Below are 26714 nucleotides of genomic sequence, written 5' to 3' on the forward strand. Positions count from 1 at the left end.
CTGTAAATCTTTATAGAAGCAGACTGCCACATCGCTCATCAGCTGAGTGGCTGTTGTGTTCAAACTGCCAACTAGTAGCTGAGCGCTTTAACCACTGCACCACCAGAGCTCCTACTGAGTTTTGTAGAGGGTGAAAAAAAATTCTCCAGTTATCAAAGATATTTCATGTGTCCTACAGGCAACATGTGCTACTGAACCCAAAAGACCTCACATAAACAGATTCAAATTCACTCCTCATTACACCCAATAACCAAGCCTATAAATAAGCCTAGGGTTTAGATCCTACAACAAGCGATGTATGTTGATACAAGCATATACTTAATAGACACCCTTTAATTGACTCAGCACCTTTACTGCTGTAAAGGGGTTGAGTAAATTAACCTTATTTTGATTTATTTTCCTTGATTCCTAGGCAGAATCACAACTGTAATTTTAGTCATAACTTCTACATTTAATTACCTACATTTAAGCATTTATCTCATGGTTAGCTGTCATCCTGATAACTGACAAAATTGAAGTATTTGCGACCTAACTGTTAGAATACTATCCTACCCATGTTTTGTGCAACTCCTTTTTCTTTTATGATAAAGTGCAAAAGCACCAAGTTTTAAGTTTCTTATACCCAAGACTCCAATCATCTTCACATGAAACTATGAATGAACACCAATGTCCTACCTACAATAACAAAGGTCAAGGAGCCTTTTTTGGGGGGTGCGGCAGAGTGGTCATTTTGTTTCAATGGTTCATTTTCTAAAGCACAGTTTTTCATAACACTTTTAACTCAACGTAAATAGTGGTATAAAGTGATTGATTATGATTTACCCATCTAGATTCAAATCACAGTCACTACCAATTGTGTGGCCTTGTATAATTTACTAAACCTCTGTGAATCTTAGTTTCCCCATGTGTAAAATGTTAGCAAAAATCACTAACTCAAAAGGTGGTTCTAAAGATTCATAAAATGACATATGTAAAAGCTTATAGTCAAAAGTCTCCAAAGAAATGTCCAATCTCTATGCATTCATTTATTGGACAAATACTCACTGTCTGCTTATTATATGCAAGGTACAATTAATCCCTTAACTTTTCTCTGTAAGGTTTTTAGATAAACAAGTATCCTTAAAAAAAAAAAAAAAAATTATTCCAAAGTTGTGCTACTTAATATGTGGAAAAATCTACTTAAGCTGCCAAGTCCTCCCACATTTTGAGTTATTTATGTAAACCACTATTAATAAAGAACACATAAAAAAATTTATAAGGTATTTTTCACAAAATCAGTTTTTCACTAAGGCCATATTCACTGTTCATATGCTAAAATTACTGCTTTGGATTTACCTTGAGATTCTTTAATCTAACTTATTCACTTGTTAAAAAGCATATTACTAAAACTCAAGAGTGAATAAGAAGGAAAACATAGGAAATTGATAAATGTATCTGAAGTAGGTTGACACACTTCTGTCCAAAATTTCCTTCATGTAAACCTAGAGGTACACAAGGTAAAGCGGAGAGCTTGTGGGAGATGTGCAAGCTTTTTGTTTGGAGTAGGAAGGAAAGGGAGTTAATAGTTAAAAGTTAAATTGCAAAGTATCTGTCAAATTTGTATTGTGAGCTGAAGCATGTATGTCTACCACACCAAAACCAAAGAGAGAAAAAAAATCAATGCGGTCAAATTGAGTCTGACTCATAGTGATGCTATAGGACAGAGTAGAACTTCTCTGTAGGGTTTTCAGGGCTATCTTTATGGAAGCAGACTGCCACATCTTTCTCTCAGAGGGGCTGATGGGTTCAAACCACTAACCTTTTGGTTATGCTAAAAGGTTTAGCATGCTAGCACTTTCAACCACTGAGTCACCAGGGCCTCTGTCCCTACTACATCAGCCTCAAAAACATTCCTTAAATCCTGGGCCTTTTTTTTTTGCAAAGCACAACTGGAAGATTTTACCCATGATATAGGGACATGTAACAAAAATAGATGATCCTTATGAAGAAAAAGGAAACTGCTATCTTATCTTCTGAATTTCAGCTCCATCATAAGCCTTGATGATGGAAGGACTGAATATGTGACTCAACTGCTCCATGACTGTATGAGAACATATTAGAATACAAAATACTACAAAATCTTCTATTATGTAGAAAAATCACAATAAAATGTAAAAGTCATTTAGAGCTTGTTTTGGTTCTCCAGTGCCTCTCTGACAAGAATATACCACAAATGGGCTGGCTTGAACAAACAGGAGTTTATTCTCTTATAGTTTGGAGGCTTTAAGTCTGAGTTCAAAGTGTCAGACTCTAGGGGCTGAGTGAAAGCCCCTCAACCCTGGGCTTCAGCTCTGGCCCCTGCTCCCACCCACTGAAGCTGGAGGCTTTTCTTCACTCAGCTGCTGGCTGCTGAGGCTGACAAGCCCAAGGTTGACAAGTAATAAGGTACAGTCCCAATGTTACCAAACCACATGGCAGGCCATTAATTCAACTCCATTAAAGATCCCACGGTTGGCAGAGCATGGCAGGCTGCTGAACAATGACATGGTTACATGCAGGGTTCATGCAGGCCATAAGTTAGAGACCATTCCCAAAGCTCTTTCTTATATATGGGAAACAGACCACATACCCAAAGCAGCCACTCAGCTGCTCCAATAGATTCCACCATGGAGTTAATTACCCATCTCACCATGGGGAATAACTACATTCAGCTGCCCAGCCACTCAACCAGGCCCAGCCAAGTTGACACATAAACCTAACCACCACCAAAAAAAAAAAAAAAACACACACACACTGCCGTTGAGTCAGATCCAACTCAGAAACCCCTCCTTGGGTTTCCAAGGAGGTATCATACGAAAGTAGATTGCCCAAACTTCAAGGTTCAACAAAAGATGGCATAGGTTCTAACTTCCAGTGTGACAAGGTACAGAATAGAGTATAATGAACAAAGTTAACATGTCTATTCTCAAAAGAGGGGCCATGGTGGCACAGTGATTAAACATTCAGCCGTTAACCAAAAGCTTGGTGGTTCACACCCACCAGCCACTCCATGGGAGCAAGATCTGGCAGTCTGCTTCTGTAAGGATGTATATCCTTGGAAAGTCTGGGGGCAGTTTTACTGTCTTATAGGGTAGCTCTGAGTCAGAATTAACTGGACAGCAATGAGTTTCATTTTGGATTTGGTTCTCAAATGAATGATACAAGTAATTCTCCCAAAAACAAATAAAAAATAGTTTTGTTCTGTCTTTTTAAAGTTTTTAGCCTTAGAAATAAAAATAATTAAGGGAAGAATTTATTACCTGTTAGAAATTCTTGTTCATTTAGGTTGACAGTAAAAATCTCCCAAAGCAAGTAAGTTAAAATAAATACCCAAATAGATTAAGTGAATCATTAACATAACAAAACCTACCATTTTGTCATATTTGATAGTCCATAGTGATACTGCCTCAGAAACCCAAGGAGGGTCGCTATGAGTCAGGTCTGACTTCATGGCACATAACAACAACAACATGCCAGGAGACTATAATTATTGAATTTAGCACATATATGTTTACGGCCAAAATAACAGAAAATTTGTATAACCAACCCTTTATTAAATAATAAATGAAATCATGTAGGGGTCAATATATAATCCAGAACTGAAAACACGTTTGCTAGAGAATTAATCAGATTTGCAAGCAACCTACAGATGTAGAAACTGTTATAATGAAGGAGGGAGGCTTGGTAGAATCTCTATCACCTGGTTCAGCAGTAAGAACAAGGCCTGTAATTCTGAATCTTCCCCAACTCTCCTGAACATACCCCCGCTTAGAAAATGAGGTCAATTTTAGTTTGCTTACCACCAGTCCTAGTACAAGGGTGCGGACTCTTTCTCCTATCTCTGGTGAAATATCATTGCCAAACTGCTGCAGGGTAGTAAGGAACCGTTTCAGCTTACTGAGTTGCCTGGCGCCACAGGCTGGAGGCAGCTGTTGATTAGCCAGAGAAGAAGAGGAAGAAGAAGAAGGCCCGTTGCTAAAGCCATTGGGCGGCGAGGGGGCGCCATTCAAGGCTGTGGGTGAATGGCTCGTGCCATTAGTTACTGTCAAAGGCACAAAATCAGAAAGAAAAAATAAATTTCAAGAGAACATGCCCAAGGAAATTACACTCATCTTTTCTTCCATGTAAACCTCGTGGATGTTTTTAAAATTTAAATGTTTAAATTTTTTAAATGTTGGACTTTTGGTAAAATTTTTGATTGCACAGGATGATCACAAACTCAGGTTCTCTATAATTAAATGGGTCCACTTGTCACACTGCATGATAGTGTTCTGCACAGAAGCTGATAATAAATGGAATCGGCTGTAACACAGTGACAGCCCTGCCTCCCATGTGCACATATGCCAACCACCTGAAATGTTTCAAACATAGAACAAACAGCGTTTGGATGTCAGCCTTTTGTCACAGGCTTATATCAATATAACAGGACTATTCCTTTCTAAACTGCTCCCCTAGAGAAAGTGTACATTTGGTGGAGACTAAATTTATCACTGAACATTTTTAATAATGTTTTGTACACACAACTGACAGCTGTGTTTATAGAAATAGGACTTTCAAGTTTTAACCTTCTGCCACCCAATTAGAAGGGCTTTTTCTCCCCCACATATTTCCTTAACCACTTCTTTAGGAAAAATGCAAATTGTATATAAGAAGCCAAAATGGATACAGCATTTATCAAGAAGTTATTTCAAGAAATTGAAAGGGCCATCCCAACCCAACCAATAGCATGGATTCAGTACAGTTATTTTTGATAAAATTTATTGGAATACCAAATGATAATCCACAAGAACCAGGCTAGAGAAAGTTGTACAGTTCTCACTTAAAAACAAAAATGTTTATTTTACCACGTTAAACATCAGTTAATTTGATAAATCAATTTATCAAATACATCATTTTATAGTAAGTTTGGTAAAATTGTCTCGAACAATAGTTTAAGGATGCCTAAAGTAGTCCATTATTCTTGAAAGTTTCATTTCAAGATAAATACAATGATTCTCTTGTCCACAATGGAATACCAAAAGTAACCTACCAAGAAATGATAGCTAACCAGGAGCTCTCAGAAAAGACATGCCTAACACTGTGGTTTTAAATGACAACAAACTATATACAAGCTAAGAGGGTTATAATTTGGCATTGTCACAGTCCCCTACTCCTTACACATTGTTGTTGTTGTTGTTGTTGTTGTTATATGCCATTGAGTCGGCCCCGATTCATAGCGACCCCTCCTTGTGTTTCTGAGGCAGTATCACTACGGAAGTAGGATTGCCCAGCCTTCCTTCCGAGGAGTGGCTGGTGGGTTTGAACCGCCAGCCTTCTGGTTAGCAGTCAAGTGCTTTAGCCATTATGCTACCAGAGCTCCTTCTTACACATTAGAAAAGGTCTTTTAAATGGCAGTGGGACATAGTATAAACAGCTTGGGGAATATATGTCAATCCCTTATCATCCCATGGATTGACTTTTGCTTGTTAATTATTTTCATTCATACAGATTTCATGGCATAGCACATGGTCTGTAAATAGTATATTGTCTGCAACAGATAACATTTATGAGTTTCACAAATCATTGGTAACAATTTTACCCAGAACTTAAGAAACTGATTAAAACAAATTTCTCTAGCGTGTCTACTGGAATATACTAAAAAGAAAGGGAAGTTCTCATTCTGTCAGAATGTTCTGTCATTTCTTTTAAGAATACAGAAAGCAATATACTTTATTGACTCAGAACACAGGGCTTGACATTAATGACAGCTCAGGACAAGAAGATGATAAATATTTCAGAAAGTTTCCGTATTTTGTATGTAATCTTTTTTAATTTGAGGGTATTAGATTTTAATAGTCTTTGTTATCTGTTTGAAATAGAGAAGAAAGTGATGTTAGAAGATCAAAAGTAACCTGGAAATAAGTATATCATATTTCCATGCTCGAGTCAAACTGAACAAACTCCAGTAAAGAGCTCCACATTGTTACATGAAAGTTACAGAACAGTTAATGTAGGTGAACAAATTTAACACCACTGAATAAATAACTGTCACTGAACTGTACATGTGAAGATTGTTGAAATGGCAAATGTTTTGTTACCTATATACTTACCACAATTAAAAAAATGTATTTAAGAAGTAAAAGGTACAGTAGTAACCGAAATCACAGACCAAACGCAATACTCTTCATTTGCTAAAACCATAGCAAACTCCAATTCTGAAGCAATAATAAAAAGGAAGGCAGATTCTAGTATTCACACATATATACCTGCGATATGATACTTATGAGCAGAATACTCACTGGCAAATAAATTAATCATTTTTATTTTTTCGTTTCTGCATAATACATTGATATAGACTCTTATTTTCTTTAATTCTTATTTGCAGGGGAAAAAAATAATTAAAAAATCCTAATAGGAAATCCAGAAATGCCTACTTACAAGTTGTGGGCGTAAATGAACTGGTTCTTGGAGCTCCTTGAGTCGTTGGGGGCGGTGGCATCGTTGGCGGAGTCAGCCTCGATTGCGTCTTCACATCCACAGGTGAGTCTGGCATTGTGGAGTGCTTCTCAGTGCGATCTGTGGGATGCCACCACAAACATGTTCTTTTACACCCTAAGCACCTCAGTGTTTTAGATGGGATTTATCATTTTTAAAAGCAAGCAAACAGAAGAAATTCAACATTTTCTATCAATAAAATATGCTTATCTACTGACGTTTAAATCAGAGTTTTCTCATCCAAACTCCACTTAAGACGGTGTAGCACAGATGGTGGGACCTCGTTTGGAACTAGGGTATATTATAGTCTATTGTTATTTCTGGCTTGGGCAGATGCTACCTTGGTTGTGTTATATGCAACAGCACAACTTTACTCGAAGCTGAAGCCAACATTAGCAAGAAGCAGAAAATAGATGAGGAAGTAGGATAGTAATGAACCCCCTTCATGACAGCTCAGAAACAACAAAAGCCTGCAGCTTGGTCATACAGGTGAGATACTGGTAGGAGCCAGCTCTTTTTCCTAACACCTGGTGCCCCTCTTCCATGCTTTGTTTTCTGGCCTATTAGATAAAGCAGGTTACGTCTCCCAGATATATCTCTCACTTCAATTTTTCCACTGTTTTAAAAATCACCTGGACTACATAAATGCCATGTCACATAATGTAGTTACACCATTATTTACTTAGAATGCATGAGTTTATGACCTACCATTTTAAAAACATGAGATCAGCTCTTCAATTAATAAACTCAGAGAGAGTAAGAATTAAGAACTAAAACAACTAAGACCCTCCTCATATTTGTCATGAATACTGATTACATAATAATGAGCATTTGTATTTCAGCACTGTTTTCTGCTAAATACATTTTCCTCCTGAAATTTTGAACTTTTTTTCTCTATTCTACTTATTAAAGTGACAGATCTCCATGAGAGGCTTTTTGGGTTGGTTTTTCTAGATCAAATTTTCTAAAAACATGTCTACATACATGCATGTGTACATACACATGCATGTGCACCCCTCTGAAATATCTGAGGAGCCCCTTGTAGCCTCATGCATAGATTACTTTATGCTTGAGCTTTCTGAAAGTTCAATACCATAGAATAATAATAAAGAATGAGTGTTTGAAAATATTAGAATAACCATAGTGATCAGTTCTCAAAATTACTTCAAGGTCCATTATTAAAAAGAAACTCACTGCCATTGAGTCAATTCTAACTCCTAGAAACCCCACAGGACAGGGCAGAACTGCTCCATGGGGTTCTAAGACTGTAAATCTTAAAGGATGCAGACTGCCTCATTTTTTTTTCTGTAGAACGGCTGGTGGGTTCAAACCACTGACCTTTTGGTTAGCAGCTGAATGCTTTAACCAGCATGCCACCAGAGTTCCTTTAAGTCAATTATTAAAAGAAAATTAAAATCCAAATTATTACTATCACAATTTCAAATCTACCTCACCTGTCTTCAAATCAGTTTCATAGGACTTGGGATGCAATAAAATATAACATTTGAAAGTTGAAATAATGTTGATACTATTATCAAGGGAAGATATAATAAAAGAAGAAAATAATCACCCTATAAACTAGTATGCCATGATAATCCAGTTAACAATATCCATCTCTCTCTTTCTTAATGTCTACTGCTGGTGAATAACAATGCCCCTATACATGAATAAAAGTGTTCTAAGTGAAATGATGGCAAAGACACACGTAGAGGGAATTTCTACCTTAATCTTACTGTTAAAAACCTGCCTTCATATTGCTATGACAGACCACTTAACAACCAGTATCAGTAAGACCCTGATCTAGATAATCACACAAGCTAGGCAAGATTAAAACTGCCTCTTTAATACTTAAATTCATCGCACATTCTACTCACCTCAACCAACCTCAGCAACAAGGGAATAAATAGCTTTCCGCTTATGTTGCAGCTGAGGGAAGAGGTACAGCAGCAAATACAAGTCTCCCTAAATAAAGGCAAATATTTCTGTCATGCCAAGGAAGGAGGGATGGAGGGAGGCTTGCCAGAGTCTGCTGGGAGATAACAGTGGGAACTGCTGGTCCATCTGGTTTTCATTCTGCTAACACTCACACTGAACTGTTAGAGAAGGCAGTCCAGATCCACAGATTTGAAGCACGTGGTTGCACAGACAGAGAAAGGAAGAGCAGGAGGGGGAAGCGGACAGAGGAACAGAGAAAAAAATAAAGCAATAGAAAGGAAACGATGGAAAAGAACAAAACAGAGAGAAAGGGCTGAAGAAGTAAAAAGTTATCCTCAACAGCCTTGTTTACACCAGCTGCTAAAAGTGAAACCTTACAAATAATGGACGCAGCCCCTTGGCTTGTATACCTCTACATAGTTAAAGAGCAATACCTAGCATTAAAACTTATCTTAAGTCCATTTCTTCCTTATTAATTTGTAAACAGCCTACGCTTAGAGGAATGGAAATGAACTACAAAGTTGACAAGGTATTTCCTATTCATAATTGTTCAAATGACCTTTGTATTTCAATCTCCTACCCCAACTTAACAAATTTTGGGACATACTCATAGCTTTGATTTTAAAAGGTTTTGAATACTCATATTGGTCCACATTTGTACTATGAGAACTTTAGAAATAATAATAATAAAGAGGTGGATTTTTTTAAAATTCTTGAAACGTCATCAATATTTTAGGAATAATAACTATTGAGCCAATGCATAGCAAAACACTCCTATTTCAAATAGGAATATCTACATGCTCATTGGTATATATATATATATATATATATATATAGAGAGAGAGAGAGAGAGAGAGAGAGACACATATGTATATCTTTAGGATTTTGACATTAGCCAAATTTCTGCAATCGTTTGCTTCACTCTCATCAAATGAAGTTTCTACCCAGAGGTCCTACAAACTTAGACAAAGTGGGACCATATGTAACTCATTCTGGACTGTTCAGTGCAATCAATCCAGGATGGAGATAGATGGTGAAGTAACAGTCCAGGCCTAATCCATATACACACAGAAACCCTCTGGAGCAGGGAGATTTAAGATAAATTCAGAAAATGTGTTTCAAGTATGCTGAGCCCTGTTGCATTTGTTTTGGATTATTAAAAACACACACACACATTTTGAAATTTATATTCTTGAAACATTTATAACTAACAACAAAAGAGCTATGATTTAACCACAGAAGTATTTCACTCCATTTCAAATTAGAGGATATGGTAAAACCAACATTAAGTTACAATCTTTCTTAAGTAATTTTTTAAGTTCATGAAAAGTATATTTTTCTTTTACATAATTTCTATTCTTGGTTGCTGTAGGGGAATGTTTTTCATTTACTTGAGAGCAGCACAAAATGAAAAAAAAAAAAAAAACAGGCAAAAAGGAAAACAATCTACATGACTAGGTAGAGAAGGCAGGTTTAATCAAAAAGGCTAACTTTACATCTATCTTAAATGATTCAGGCCACCTCTAAATAAGATAATCTTTCCTATGCAGTACCACTTCAACTCACATGGTAAATTTCCAACACATATGTATCAAGGATGTTGATGCATGGAAGAAAATGTGGCATATATAAATACATTATTGATACCATTTCAATATCCAATTCAATGTCAGGGCCTTCTAAGTGGTATGTTTTCCATTTCCTTTTTTTTTAAGTTAAAAGAAAAAGTATGGCATAATCTGCCATGGAACTTATTTTACTTTCAGTTCAATTCAAGTAGTTCCAGATGTGTTTTAAAGGTACGAAGAACTGATAGGCATACTATATTTTCCATTCTAGAGATAATTAGTGCAAAAAGACAGGAAGTTCAGTATCAGTTAAGTGGTACATCTTTTTCTATCAAAGTTTATCATGCCAATTATAATAGAAAAATTATCTATATCTCATGTATATTATGGGTTAAAAGAAACTTCTTGGGCAATTAGTAATTATCAATACTCAAAATACCAAACCAAATTCACTGCCAGAGAGTCCATTTTGACTCATAGTGATTCCCACTGGTTTTCCAGGTCTGAAAACCTTTACAGAAGCAGACTGCCTCATCTTTCTTCCATGGAGCAGCTGGTCAGCTGGTGGGTTCAAACTTCCAACCTTCTGGTTAGTAGACAAATGTTTTAACCACTACACCACCAAAAAAAAAAAAAAAAAAAACAACTCACTGCCATTGAGTCGATTCCAACTCATAGTGACCCGTTTTGGGTTTCTGAGGAGGTAAATCTTTACAGAGATAGATTGCCCAGTCGTCTTTCTGTGGAGTGGCGGGTGGGGTTGAACCATCAACCTTCTGGTTAGCAGACAAATGCCTTAGGCACTGTGCCACCAGAGCTCCTTTTACTTAGTTATATCTGAATAAGGATCACTTAAGGAAGCTAGAAGGTATGGACCAAAATGGTTTAAGTCAAAGTGACTACACACGTAACCCAGGTATTATCAATGAAAAGCAGAAAAGTAAAAGGAAGCTGTTGGAAGCTAGGGAGAAACAAAACTGGATATAAAATTTGAATTTTATTTCACTGGAAAATATGGCAAATGGAGTTCAAATAATAGCCATTTAGGGTCTCCAGTGCCTGAGTATGAAATGTCAGAACAGGAGACTGTTGGCCAACTACAACAGTGGTCATGACTGCTTCTGCATTCTACCCAGTCTCCAAATGCTACCAGGTCATTTTCTTTACAAGCAGCTCTGGTAATGTCCATTCCTACTTAGAAGACTTCAACAATGCCTAGAAAATAAAAGCCAAATGCTACTATTTTAAGTAAGATGGAAAGCCTAGTAATTGAGCTTTCAAACTGAGACTTGGGAAAGAATGTTGACTTTCCAACCATTAGTAATGAGCCCTCGGGCAGGTTAGTAGAGCTGAGCTCTAGTTCTTCATATTATAAAAAAAATGGGAATGTGATCCTCAAAACCTCATAGGGATGTGGTACAAGATTAAATGAGATGATATCTGTAAAGTCCTAGCACAGTCCTGAACCAAAATATTAAACCAAAACCAAAACCAAACTCACTGCCATCGAGTTGGATCCAACTCATAGTGACCCCTCCTTGGGTTTCCAAGGCAGTATCACTAGGGAAGTACATTGTCCAATCTTCCTTCCAAGGAGTAGCTGCTGGGTTTGAACCACCAGCCTTCTGCTTAGCAGTCTGATGCCTTAGGCACTGTGCCACCAGAGCTCCCACCATATATATTAGGCACCAAAAAAGTGTGAACTCTATTTTCCTGTGCTTTCCTCTCCTTGACCTATCCCAAACTTTATTTCCACAACTTTCCCTCAAATCTATGCTCTATCCATGTAGGAAATGGTGATAAAAACCCAAAACCAAACCCACTGCCATCAAGTCAATTTCAACTCATAGTGACCCCCATTGGGTTACAAGGCTATAAATCTTTACACAAGCAGATTGCCTCATCTTTCTCCCATGGAGCAGCTGGTGGGTTTGAAATGCTGACTTTCTGGTTAGCAACCAAATGCCTTACCCACTATACCACCAGAGCTTCTTGGGAACTGTGATTTTTTTTTTTTTTTTTTCTGCATTTCTCTTGTTCATACTGTTGTTTCTTTCATCTGAAAGAAGCAGTCCAATATCTTGCATGTTCATCACAGTCCAGTATAAATTTATGTCTTTTTAACAAAAACCAAGCCAACCTCACTGTCGTTGAGTCAGATCTGATACACAGCAACACCTCTTTGGGTTTCCGAGGCAGTATCACTATGGAAGTAGACTGACCAACCTTCTTTCAAGGAGTGGCTGGTGGGTTTGAACCACCAGCCTTCTGGTTAACAGTCAAATGCCTTAGGCACTATGCCACCAGAGCTTCAATGTTCCCAAATGCTCCATGCTTCTGACACACCACATTACCTCTGCCTCTCTTTTAACATTTCTTTGTATGATAGTTGTGCACATATATTATATACCCAAACCAATGAAAATGGTAAGCAAGTTGTTGGCAAAAATGTTTGACTCCTCCTTAGGAAAAGACTTAGTAAATATGCATAACCATGGTTCTCAAAAGGATAGTTACATTACTAGCTTTCATAAATACACTTCCTGTATTACAGCCTCTTCAAAAATATCAACCCTAATTGAATATCAAAAAACACACTGTGAAAAGGAAAATAATTATATGATATATATTATATAGGAGCTCTGGTAGCATAGTGGCTAAGGCACTTGACTGCTAACCAGAAGGCTGGCGGTTCAAACCCACCAGCCACTCCTCAGAAGGAAGAAGGAGCAATCTACTTCCATAGTGATACTGCCTCGGAAACCCAAGAAGGGGTCGCTATGAGTCGGGGCTGACTCGATGACTCGATGGCACATAACAACAACAACAACATATATTATATATTAATAATTATATATATATATATATATATATATAAACACACACACACATACAGCTCGGGTAGTGTAGTGTCTAAGGCACTTGACTGTTAACCAGAAAGCTGGCAGTTCAAACCCACCAGCCACTCCTCGGAAGGAAGGTTGGGCAATCCACTTCAATAGCGATACCGCCTCAGAAACCCAAGGAGGAGTCATTATGAGTCAGGTCCGACTCAATGCTAACAACAACGTGTGTGTGTGTGTGTGTGTTAATATGAGGAAAATACAGGAGACTTGAATTTTCTAAAAATAATTTATTTTTGTTGTTGAGAATACACACAGCAAAACATGCAACAATTCAACAATTTCTATGTGTGCAACTCACTGACATTGATTACATTCTTCAAATTGTGCAACCATTCTTACCCTCCTTTTCCTAATTATTCATCCACATTAACAAACTTTCTGCCCCCTAAGTGTCCTATCTAACTTTTGAGTTGCTTTTGTCTTTTTGACCCCATATACAGTGAAACCTGAGAGAGCTAGAACTTCATGCGATTGCCTTGTTTCTCCAGTTCTTACAAGTTTTCCACCACTGACATGCTGTATACTTACCGCTTTTCTATCACTCATTTTAGTGAAAAAATTTGAGCTTTCCTTCTCTGACAGGTTTCCATCTTACATGGGTTCTGGCTTCTGCATGATTTACTTAGGGCTTCAAACCAGTTCAGTCATGGACAATGAAGTGAAACCAGAAAAAACTCAGATTTTTTTCTATTTGAGTGACCCGGAACACTACTCAGAACAGGAAAAATTATAGGTCGAAGCCCTGGAATGGTAGTTTCTGAAGAGATGTAGTAAGTCCTTTTAGGAGCCTGATGTGTGATACTGGATTACTTCCAGGACTGTGGAGAGCAACACAAGTTCAAAGCAGCACACAGTAGGGCACCATCTTTGAGCTGGGCACCAGCTGGTAAAGAGATTTCGTTGATATGCAACACACACATTTCCTTTGCTTTCTAAACAGGAGATTAAGCTTCTAGTTGGGCTTTGACCTGTAATATTTCCTGTGCTGGTTAGTGTTCTAGTTCATCCACATTTTAAAAATTCAGGTCTATTCTGGTGTCACTTCATTATCTATAACTGAACCAGGTTGAACGGGTCTGAATCCCTGGTTTTACGTAGATGGTTCTTTGAAAGAGCACAGGACTCAAACCAGACATTCTCTACTAAATAAACTAAACTACAGCTTGGTCTAAGAAACCTTTATGGGATATTTTGGTTTAAAGGTTTGAAGACTATCTCAGGATAGTAGTTTTGGAGTTCATCCAGTCTCAATGGCTCCAGAAAGTCTGGATCCATGAGAATTTGAGTATCTGTTCTGTATTTCCCCCTTTTGAGTTAAGGCCCCCACTTATCTCATGTGTCTTATCATAAGTATGCTAAAATTGTTATTTCTGAAATACAAATCTGACCTTATGTATTCCCTGATCTAAAATTTTGGGGCATACACAAAATCAGGGCCTTCCATGCAAGGAAGAAGGGGAGAAGGACTGTTGAGTAGGAACTTAACAGTGTCTGTGACATAAGCAAAGTTTAAAAGTTTAGATTTTATTCTATGGACTATGGTGTGCTTCCCAAGGTTTTTAAATCAGGGATAAATAAGATGTGATTTGTGTTTCAGAAATAACGATATTTATAACATACCTATAAGACACATGAGACAAGAGGGGGCCTTTTATACTCTTCCCTCAAGCCACATAATGGTCTCAGAGGTGAAATATACCGAGGTCAAAAGGGGGGAAAATGCTCAGTGAAGATGGTTGTTCACCAAGAACCTGGATCCTTGATGACATTTTGAGGTACTAAGTTTCTTGATCTAGAGCAGAGCTTCCTTAAGACTTCTTTTAAATGAGGTAATAAGTTTCCCTTTTAGTTTCGACCCCTGAATTGAGTTTTCTATTACTTCAAGCATTTAACTGATTCTGCATCCAAGACCCTTTGTCACTGGATTCCCACTACTTTATAACACAAGTTCCCTCACCTGCTCCTCCCTTACTCTCCGATCCAGCCACAACAAAAGGATCACCATTTGCTGAACATACTAAGTTCTTTCATGCGCCAAATTTTCTCTGCCTAAAAGCACTCTTTCAATCCAAATTCTGACTCAGCTTTCAAGACAAAGTTCAAATCTCTCCTCTTCTACAAAAGCATTTTCCACTATCCCTGATAGATAATGCTCCTTTTTTCTTAAATATTTCCATAATATTTCTGGTAATAACTTACCAATATGCTTTTTGTTTATTTCTCTCCCAGTCCCATGAGACTGTAAGAAAAAACAAGGTTATATCTCATCCATGTTGGGAAGAAATGTGTGCCCCAGAAAGAGAGGGCCAAACCAAAGTTTGAATCCTTGTCCCACAATTTATAAACTATGCGATCTTGAGCAAATTATAATTTTGCTAAACTTCAGTTTTCTCTTCTTTATAATTTACACATTTTCCACTCAACCCTCTGAATTGTTGAAAATTAAGAAGTATTATATATAAAGTGGAGGGTCAGTGAAAAAGTAGAAGGCCTTCAATGATGGATTGACACAGTGGCTACCACGATGGGCTCACATATAGCAAGGATTGTGAGGCTGGCACAGGACCAGGCAGTCTTTCGTTCTGTTGTACACAGGAGTGTTACGAGTCAGAGCCAACTCAACAGCACCTAACAACAATAACAACATATATAAAAGGGCTACAACAGGATCAACTAAAAAAAAATTTGGTATTCAATTAATTATATGGTCGAGATATTATTATTATATTTTCACCCTAGCACAGGTAAACTTTTGCAAAAGCTCCTATTAGTTAGAAAGAAATAGAAATTAGAAAGAAACATATGAGATTATCAAAAAGAGTTATTTATTTATTTAATTACTTATCTACTCATTTATTGAAATGATATTCATTGAGGGTACACACCCTCATTTTCTCTAAGGCAAGGAAAGATACCAGAGGAGGTATTTGTGCATGAAGTTAGACTGTAAGTAAAGGCTAAATACAAAGAAATCAAGCAAACCTTTAGTAGTCTTTTTAGAACTAGAATGCCCTTCTTTCCATTTACTTAGGGCTCTGGTGGTGTAGTGCCTAAGGCATTTGACTGCTAACCAGAAGGCTGGTGGTTCAAACCCACCAGCCACACCTCAGAAGGAAGACTGGGCAATCTACTTCCCTAGTGATACTGCCTCAGAAAACCAAGGAGAGGTCACTCTGAGTTGGATCCGACTCAAGGGCAGTGAGTTTAGCGAGTTACTCTTCCCTGACTAGTTTCATATTAAGTATCCTTCTGTGATTATTTTTATTGCTATCCTCTTGGATCTGGTTGTTTTCAGTTGTTGTCAAGTCAGACTTGCCTGCACTATCTTCACAATCAGTAGTATGGTTGAATCTACTGTTATTCTGAGTGTCTTCCAATCTATGGGGCTCACCCTCCTGTACTATATTGGACAATATGCTGCTGTGATCTATAGGATTTTCACTGGCTAATTACTGGAAGTAGATGTTCAGGCCTTTCTCCCTGGTCTGTCTTAGTCTGGAAGCTCTGCTAGTCTATCCGCCACGGGTGACTGCCCTGGTGTCTGAAATACCCGTGGCACAGTTTCCAGCATCAGAGCAGCAAACAGCACACCACAGACGAACGGTGGTCTTGGATCTTAAGGGTAAGTTTTTTTAGATGCTTGTTTATTTAAGTTCAACCATCCTCAAATATGCTCAATAGAAAAGGAGTGGAGTCTCACACTTTTGATTAAAGTCCATTCCAACTAAAGTCCATCCTCTAAAGGCCCCAGTCCTTGGCAAGGATTCTTAACTATTTTAAGGAGAAGCTATTCCATTTTATTATTTCATTTCACTTTATTTTATTATACTGTTCCTATCTATAAAATTAAGCATGTTGAGTTACATGACCTCAGCGATCTTCTGCAAACTATAATATTCTCTGCTTTCTTTTTATGATCAACCCAGACACAGACTACCCAGAGGCCACATATGTAACAATAAAGTGACTACAAATAAAAGTATTTTAAAATTAGTGACTATAACCAGCTTTCTTTCTATATCCACAATATGTCTGCACAGCAATTTTCTTCCATAAACATTAAAATTAACATTTATATCTTGTTTTTAAATACATTTTCAATACTCATTACTAAATCTCCATCAATTATTGCTATAAAATAACACTTCCAATGTCCAATCATTCCTCTTTAAACAAACAAACAAACAAAATTAAACCAAACTCACTGCCATCCAGTCAGATCCAACTCATAGTGACCCTTCCTTGGGTTTCCAAGACAGTATCACTACAGAAGTAGATTGCCCAACCTACCTGTCGAGGAGTGGCTGACGGGTTTGAACCGCCAGCCTTCTGATTAGCATTCTCTTTAGTTACCACCAAAATACATACTTTTTCCAAGTTCTTGAAAGAGTAATCTAGATTCACTTTCTCTGCTTACTCACTTTCTTTCCTTTCTCATGTCTAATTCCATCTTGTAATGGGTACTGAAGAAACTGTTCACCTAGAAAACTTCCCTTCCCATACTGGGAACAACCACATGTTCTCTATTCTCATAACTACAGTGGAAGCCACAGCACCCTTTCATAATCTCATACCTAGACATGAATGGAGGATCTCTGGAAATGCAATGGTTAAGCACTTGGCTGCTAACTGAAAGGTTGGTAGTTCAAAACCACCAGCAGCTCTATAGGAGAAAAGAACAGGCCAGTTGTTTCCATAAAGATTACAGCCTAGAAAACCCTACGGGGCAATTCTATTCTGTCCTGTATAGTTCCTATGAATCAGAATCAATTCAACAGCACACAACAAGAGACATCATTGATGGCCAGCCACAAGCACCTTGTCCAAGATGGTCAATCTAAGCCCTTCCCTAAGATCTTTATATTCAGAATGGAAAAAGAGAAAATGATCCCATTCTAAAGGTAAAATGAAAAAACTACACTCAGAAACTGTCCTCCATGTTCAGAAAGCAGGTCTGCAGTGAAAGTAAGGGAATCAGCAGGTAGAGCAAGAAGCTAACAGAATAACCCAAAACCAAACCCACAGCCAATGAGTTGATTCCAAGTCATAGCGACTCCCTGGTAAAGTCCCTCTTTCAGCTGGATCCCAGAGGCTAACTGCATCTCTACATTTCCTATAATTGGAATATTCCAAACCTTCTATGGTTTCTGAAGTCAATCACTCCCTCCTTCACCTAAAACCTAGTTTGAGTTGAGTCTGTCGCTTGAAATAAAATAATCCTGACTAATATAATTCTGAAATATAACACCAAGGTATTCTCCTAGCCCCAGTAAGCCTCTTTCTCAATTGTCTATTGCTTATTAATCCAAAGAAACACTTGGGTCCTTTACCTGGCATCTCTGTAGCATCTGATACTATTTGCTACTTTCTCCCACTCTGGTAGCATAATGGCTAAGACATTTGACTGCTAACTAGAAGGCTGGTGGTTCAAACCCACCAGCCACTCCTCGGAAGGAAGGTTGGGCAATCTACTTCCGTAGTGATACTGCCTCGGAAACCCAAGGAGGGGTCGCTGTGAGTCAGGTCCGACTCGATGGCACACAACAACAGCAACAACCTTGAAACATTAGTGTCACCAGGCTTCCATGATTCTAACACTCTCCTCATTTTTCTCTGTACTTCTTGCCTGTTCATCTCAGTACCTCTGAAGAGTTCTCCTTTCTCCACTTTTCATTAAAATGGTTGGTATTTCCACCAAAGTTGCTTCATAGACTCTCTTCAAATTTTCACTCTGAACCCTTTTCCTAAGTTACTTCATTTGCTCTGATAGTTTTGATGGGCTTGGGCTTTGGAAAGAGAGACTAGGATTTCAATACCAGTTCTGATATCATCTATGTAAAATTGACCAAGTCATTTAATCCCTATGTTGTGAGAACTAAATCATGTATATGGTAGGCATTCTAGAAAGGGCTGCTGTATTTACACAACAGCCATTATGCAGATGTTCTTAGATCTATAACTCTAGCCTCAATATCTCTCCTGAGTTCCAGATCCCAACATATGGGCTACAAAGTAAATATAACCAAAACTGAATAAATCTCCCCCTTCAAAAATCTCCTCCTCCAACTCTCCCTCCTGCAGGGAATGGCATCAGTAGCCAAAAACCATGGTTAACCAAAACTTCTCCTCTTCCCTGACTCCTCATTTCCAATATATATATATATATACATACATATATATATATATACACATATATATATATATATGTATATGGATACACACACATGTGTGTGTGTGTGTGTGTATATGTATATATATATAAAATATATTTTAATATTTGTCTTCTACATAATCATTTGAATTGAAATCCACATCATCCATCATTTCTTTCCTGGCCTATTCAACTGCCAATTGATTAGACTCCCTACTCTGTATTATTCATCTTTGATCCATTCTCCAAACCACGTCCAGGAATTTTTCTACATACGTCAAAAATGTGTTCAGAGACCCTGCCCCTTTCCTCTTACTAAGCTTCAAAGACATCTTCTAGCCTAAACATAAAGTTCATGTTCCATCTGTTGTTGTTATGTGCCATCAAGTCGGCCCTGACTTATAGCGACCCCTCCTTGGGTTGCTGAGTCAGTATCACTATGGAAGTAGATTGCCCAACCTTCCTTCCAAGGAGTGGCTGGTGAGTTTGAACCGCCAGCCTTCTGGTTAGCAGTCAAGTACCTTAGGCACTATGCTACCAGAGCTCCTGTGTTCCATATACACCATAGACCATCTGGCTTCTGCAGTTACTCAAGATCTATCTTTATTTATTCTACCTTACCTGCCATATGAACTCCATACTAAACTATTGCAGTTCTCCAAAACTGGTAGGGTCTCTCAAGTTTTCATACATACTATATCCTTTTCCTAGAATACTGTTCACCCTATACTGTCTGGTTAAGTCCATCATTTTTTAATACTCCATTCTGGTGTCACTTCTAGAAACCCTCTGCTGGTAACCTTTCCTTCACCAGGGCCCATACTGCCTTTTGCTCCACACCAAAAAAAAACAAACCCACTGCCGTTGAGTAGGATCTGACTCATGGCGACCCCTCCTTGGGTTCTGAGGCAGTATCACTACAGAAGTAGACTGTCCAATCTTCCTTCCGAGGAGTGGCTGGTGGATTCGAGCCACCAGCCTTCTGGTTAGCAGTACATTGCCTTAGGCACTACGCTACCAGAGCTTCCTTTTGCTCCATATTACTCTATAAATACTTCTTACAGCATTGTTCATGTTGTATTTAGAACCAAGACACCCTAGTGGTATATCAGTTAAAGTGCCTGGCTGCTAACCAAAAGGTTGGTGGTTCAAACCCACCAGCTGCTCTGTGGGAGAAAAGACTTGTCAATCTGCTTCCATGAAGATTATAGCCTAGGAAACCTCTGTCATACTGGGTCTCTATGTGAAGGAATCAATTAGATGGCAAACCACAATAATTGTTTGCCAGTCTTTCCCATTAGAATGCAACTTACATCAGGGCAATGATGGCATCTCATTTGTGTTTATATTTCTAACAATTAGTACAGTGTCTGATACACAGATGTTCAATAAATTCAGTATTGTAAATCAATATATATTACTATAATGCCATAAACCATGCTTAAAGTCACAACTGGAAACCTAAAACCTTTCAAGAGACATGACAGTTTTAACTTAGTATCTACATATCTTCTTTTCCATCAGACTAAAAGATGTAATAAAAAATAATTTCTACATTCTGAAAAAATTAAAACACCAAGAACAAATCCAGGATAGCATCAGTAAATTGTACAGCTTAAAAACTGTAGTCAGTAACTACAATGTATTTCCTAAAGACCTTTTAGTATATAAGGTCAGAAAAAAGGCTTAGTAAAGCAAATTGTACACATACGATTTATAGTGTCCAAAATCTCCTTTTTTAACTGATAGTATCAGTGTAATTATACACATGCACATTTAAAATAAATATAAAACCAGAATCAAAATCACACAGGTTTTTCCCCATTCCGGAAGTTCTTCTGATGCTTTTCCCTTGATGATGGGATTACAGGTAATTTTTAGCTTCTTGTTATTTTTCTCTTTTATTTAAATGTTCTACAATGAGCATGTTCTAGTCTTACAAGCAGAAAAAATAATAAAAAACAAAAACCACCCAAAAAAAAGACATCTAAAACCAAGTGTTATTGTGTCAAATACTCTTCATGCTTTATAAGATTTACAATTTCACTAAGAAAACATATTACAAATTTTTCCATTTTCTATAAAAGGAATTGAGGCTCAGAAGTATTACATACTTTGTACACAGCTACAAACTAGGTATTTTCAGAGTCCATTTGCATCTAAAACCACACACACACACACACACACACAAAACATGCCGAGTCAACTCTGAATTATAGTGATCCTACTGGACATAGCAGAACTGCCCCTATTGGATTTCCAAGGTTGTAATATTTGCAGGAAGGAGCTCTGGGGGCACAGTGCCTAAAGCATTTGTCTGTTGACCAGAAGGTTGGCAGTTCAAACCCACCAGCTGTTCCACAGAAGGAAGATGGGACAATCTACTTCCATAAAGAATTACCACCTTGGAAACCCAATGGGGGTCGCTATGATTGAGCAATCTACTTCTATAGTGATATCACCTCAGAAATCCAAGGAAGGGTTGCTATGAGTTGAGTCCAACTTGGCAGCACATAACAACAACAACGAGTTGCAATAATCAGTTTGACGGTGGTGGGTTTGGCTTTTGGTTTTGCAATCTTTATAGGTGCAGAGTGCTACATCTTTCTCCTGTGTAATCACTGGTGAATTTGAACTGCTGACCTTCTAGTTAGCAGCCAACCACTTCACACTGCACCACCAATGCTCCTATTAGCACTTAAAACTACATAATTTTTATCCAAAACTTGGAAAACCGGAATAAGTAACACATTCAGTGAATGTTAAATCTGTAGCTAATGATATACTAGAACTGGACATTTCAATATAGTAGTTACTAGCCACATGTTGCTATTCAAATTTAAACCAATTAAAACTAAATTTAAAATTTATTTTCTCAGTCACACTACCTCCATTTCAAGTGATCAGTAGCCATGACTACATATGGCTTATGGCTACCATATTGGAAAGCTCAGTCACACAAAATGTCTGTCAACACAAAAGTTCTATTGGACAACATTATACTAAATAAGACTAAGACAGACTAGGAAGAAGGACATGGCAAGCTACTTCTTAAAAAAAAAAAAAAAAAAAACACAACTAGCAAGTGAAAATCTTATGAATAGCAGTAGAATACTGTTTGCTAAAATGCCAGAACATGAGGCTCTCAGGTTAAAAGGTACTCAAAACATGACTGAGGAAGAGCTGCCTCCTCAAAGTAGAGTTGACCTTATTGATATGGAAGGAATAAAGCTTTCAGGACTTTCATTTGCTGGTGTGGCTCAACTCTCAAATAAGAAGAAACAGTTGCATACATACATTAATAATCAGAACATGGAATGTACAAAGTATGAATCTAAGAAAATTGGAAGTTGTCAAAAATAAAATGAAACTCATAAAGATTGATATCCTTGGCATCAGTGAGCTAAAATGCACTGGCACTGACCATTCTGAATTGTACAATCATATAGTCTACTATACTGGAAATGACAAATTGAAAATAGATGGTGTTGCATTTATCCTCAAAAAGAACATTTCAAGATATATCCTGAAGTAAACACTGTCAGTGATCTGATAATATTCTACACCTACAAGGAATACCAGTTAATACCACTATCATTCAAATTTATACACCAACCACTAATTCCAAAGGTGAAGAAATGGAAGATTTTTACCACCTTCCACAGTCTGAAATTAATCAAGTTAGCTATCAAGAGGCATTAACAATTACTGGTGATTGGAATGTAAAAGCTGGAAACAAAGGATTGGCAGCTGGAAAGTATGCCTTTGTGATAGAAAGGATGTCAGAGATTGCATGATAATATTTTGCAAGACCAATGACTTATTCATTTCAAGTATCTTTTTTCAACAACAGTAATGGTGACTATACATGTAGACCTTGCTAGACGGAATACATAGGAATCAAATAGTCAATATCTGTGGAAACAGATAATGGAGAAGTGCAATATCATCAGTCAGAACAAGACCAAAGACCAACTGCAGAACCAATCATCAATTGCTCATGTGCAAGTTTAAGTTATAGCTGGAAAAAAAAAATTAAAAACAAGTCCACAGAGCCAAAATATGACCTTGACTATATCCCACCTGAATTTAGAAACCAGCTAAAGAACAGACTTGGCCCATTAAACACTAATGACTAAAGACCAGATGGATTGGGGGATGACATCAAGGACATTACACATGAAGGAATCAAAAGATCATTAAAAAGACAGGAAAGAAAGAAACCAAAATGAATGTCATAAGAGACTCTGAAACTTGCTTTTGAATGTAGGGCACCTACATTCAAAAAGGAGGAAACATGCTTGACATTTCTCAAGCTGAAAGAACTGGTGGGGGTGGGGGGACACTTCAATCCTCAAGGTGCAATATTGAAGGATTCTATGGGCAAAATATTGAACTATGCAAGAAGCTTCAGGGAAGATGGAAGTAAGTCACAGAGTCACTGTACCAAAAAGAATTGGTTGACATTCAGCCATTTCAAGAGGTAGCATGTTATCAAGAACTGGCGGTACTGAAGGAAGAAGTCCAAGCTGCACTGCAGGCACCGTCAAAAAATAAGGCTCCAGGAATTGATAAAGTACCAACCAAGATGTTTCAACAAAAGGATAAATACTTGAATCACTCACTCATCTATGCCAAAAAATTTGGGAGACAGCTACCTACCCATTTGACTGAAAGAGATCCATATGTATGTTTATTTCAAAGAAAGGAGATCCAATAGAATGTGGAAAGTAATTAATAATATCATTAATATCACATGCAAGTAAGTTCTGTTTTGCTGAAGATAATTCAAAAACAATTACAGCAGTACATCAACAGGGAACTGCCAGAAATTCAACCCTAATTCAGAAGAGGCTGTGGAATGTGGATGTGGCTATCACTGATGATGTCAGATTGATGTTGGCTGAATCAGACAATACTAGAAAGATGCTTACCTGTGTTTTATTGATGATGCAAAGGCATCCAATTGTGTGGATCATGACAAATTATGGCTAACATTGTGAAGAATGGGAATTCCAGAACCCTTAATTGTGCTCATGAGGAAGCTGTACATAGACCAAAAGGCAATCATTTGAAAATAACAAGGGGACACTGCAAGATTTAAAATCAGGAGAGGTGTGTGTCAGGGTTCTATTCTTTCACCATACTTATTCAATCTGTAGGCTAAGCAAATAATCCAAAAAACTGGAGTATATGAAGAAGAACACAGCACAAGGACTGAGGAAGACTCATTAACAACCAACGATACACAGGTGACACAGTCTGGCTTGCTGAAAGTAAAGAAGACTTGAAGCACTTACTTATAAAGACCAAAGACTACAGCCTTAAGTATGGATTACTCTTCAATATAAGAAAACAAAAATCCTCACAAGTGAACCAATAAGCAACATCATGAAAAATGGAGAAAAGATTGAAGTTGTTAAGGATTTCATTTTACTTGGATCCACAATCAACGCCCATAAAAGTAGCAGTCAAAAAGTCAAATGACATATTGCATTGGGCACATCTGCTGCAAAAAACAGGAGCTCTAGTAGCATTGTGCCTAAAGCACTTGACTGCTAACCAGGAGGCTGGCAGTTCAAACCCACCAACCACTCCTCGGAAGGAAGGTTGGGCAATCTACTTCTGTAGTGATACCGCTTTGGAAACCCAAGGATGGGTCACTATGTGTTGGGTCCGACTTGATGGCACATAACAACAGCTGCAAAAAAAACTCTTTATTATTGTTATTATTTTATTGTGATTTGGGTGAATGTTTACAGAACCAATAGATTTTCCATTCAACAGCCACATTCCATACACATTCATAATCCACACACATTGTTTTGTGACATTCACTGCAATCCCCACAATGCAACAGCACTCTTCCCACTTCCTCCTAATGTCTACCACTTCCCTTTGTCCTTCCTTCTCATCCCTTCCCACCTCCCTACCTATATCCCTGGGCAAATGCTGCCCTGTTGATCTCATATGGTTGATTGTTCTGAGTACATACCCTCCTGGTATCACTGTAGACCTTACAGACCTGTCTATCGCTTGCCTGAAAGTTGAGTCACAGGGTTGAGTTCAGTTCCTGGCTTGGAGGGGTCTAATGGCCATAAACTGGGTATTCCATCAGTCTTCATCAGACCAGTAAACCTGGCCTTTTTTTTTTTTTGTCATTTTGAGTTTTGTTCCACATTTTTCTTCCATTGTCTTTGGGACCTCCTACCATGATTCCTTTCAGAGTGGTCAGCAGTGGTAGCAAGGCACTGTCTAGTTCTTCTGGTCTCAGGGTCATGGAGGCTGGGGTTCATGTGGTCCATAAGTCCTTTGAACTAATTGCTTCTTTGCATCTTTGCTTTCCTTCACTCTTCTTTGTTCCAGGTGGGGAGAAACCAATAGTTGCACCTTAGATGGCTACTCACAAGCTTTTAAGACCTCAGTCACTACTCACCAAAGTAAAGATGTCGAACACTGTGTTTGTGGACTATGTTATTAAGCCAATTGGCAGTGCTCCCAAAACTATAGCTCTGACACCCTATGCCCAGCAACTCACTCCCTCAAGGTGTTTGCTTACAACAAAGAAGTTTTCATAACTTTGCCCCCTGTATGCTCCACTACATTCATTGATATATTTGTAGCACATATAAATACATAATTAAAGTAATCCTCTATCAAACCTATATATACATATATTCGTGAGTATAATCCCATTTGCCTTCACACTCCTCTTCAACTTGACTGTTTATCTATGAATCCACATCTAGATTATTGTTACTACTGCTATTGCAGGATTGTGTATTAGTATTCACCTTTGTTGCCTGTAACTCTTGCGTTCCTCCCTGTGTCTTCCACTGCCTTGATTGTTTTGTGCTGACCTCCTTCTTATTTTATACTGCCTTTCCTTTCACCCAAGTCTACCCACTAGTTAGTGATTTACCCTTACATCCCCTCCCTACCCAAGGTAGGCTTCAAAGAATGATTCTTTCTGTGTGTAAACCTTTCTCAACTTTTTTACAGTAGTGCACTCATACAATATTTGTCCCACTGTGATTGACTAATTTCACTCAGCATAATGTCCTCTAGGTTCACCCATGTTATGAGATACTTCACAAATTCATCATTATTCTTCAGCATTTTATAGCATTCCATTATGTTTATGTACAATAGTTTGTTTATCCATTCATCTGTTGATGGACACTTAGATTGTTTCCATTTTTTTGCATAGTGTGAAAATACTGTGATGAACATGGTTGTGCATATATCTGCTCATGTCATGTCTCTTATTTCTCTAGGATATTTACCTAGTAGTGAGATTGCTAAGGAGCTCTAGTGGTGCTGTGGTTAAGAAATCTGGCTGCTAATCAAAAGGTCAGTGGTTTGAATTCACCAGTCACTCCAAGGAAGAAAGACAAGGTAGTCTGCTTCCATAAAGATTTACAGCCTTAAACCTGATGGAGATAACAATGAGTTGGAATCGGCTCAATGACAATGAGTGAGTTTGAGTGGGACTGCTGGATCACATATTTCTGTTTCATACTTCTTAGCATGAAACACAATGCAAAAGACTTTTTTTTTTCCAATAATAAAATATTTATTTATTTATTTATTAGGATTTGGGTGAAGATTTACAGAGTAAATTCACTTTTCATACAGCAGTTCACATATACTTTGTCTCAT

General features: G+C 37.8%; 1 protein-coding gene across 1 annotated transcript in view; it reads right to left on the reverse strand.

The window, feature by feature from the left end:
* Positions 1–26714, reverse strand: part of RUNX1T1 (RUNX1 partner transcriptional co-repressor 1) — a 187479-nt gene that overhangs the window by 76105 nt on the left and 84660 nt on the right. Inside the window, 2 exon segments of the mRNA XM_042782033.1 lie at positions 3819–4060; positions 6436–6573. Coding sequence (XP_042637967.1) covers positions 3819–4060; positions 6436–6573 — 380 coding nt within the window.

This window comes from Orycteropus afer, unplaced genomic scaffold, assembly GCF_000298275.1.
Source record: "Orycteropus afer afer isolate SDZICR_OR568_19922 unplaced genomic scaffold, OryAfe1.0 scaffold00222, whole genome shotgun sequence".
Taxonomy (NCBI): Eukaryota; Metazoa; Chordata; class Mammalia; order Tubulidentata; family Orycteropodidae; genus Orycteropus; species Orycteropus afer.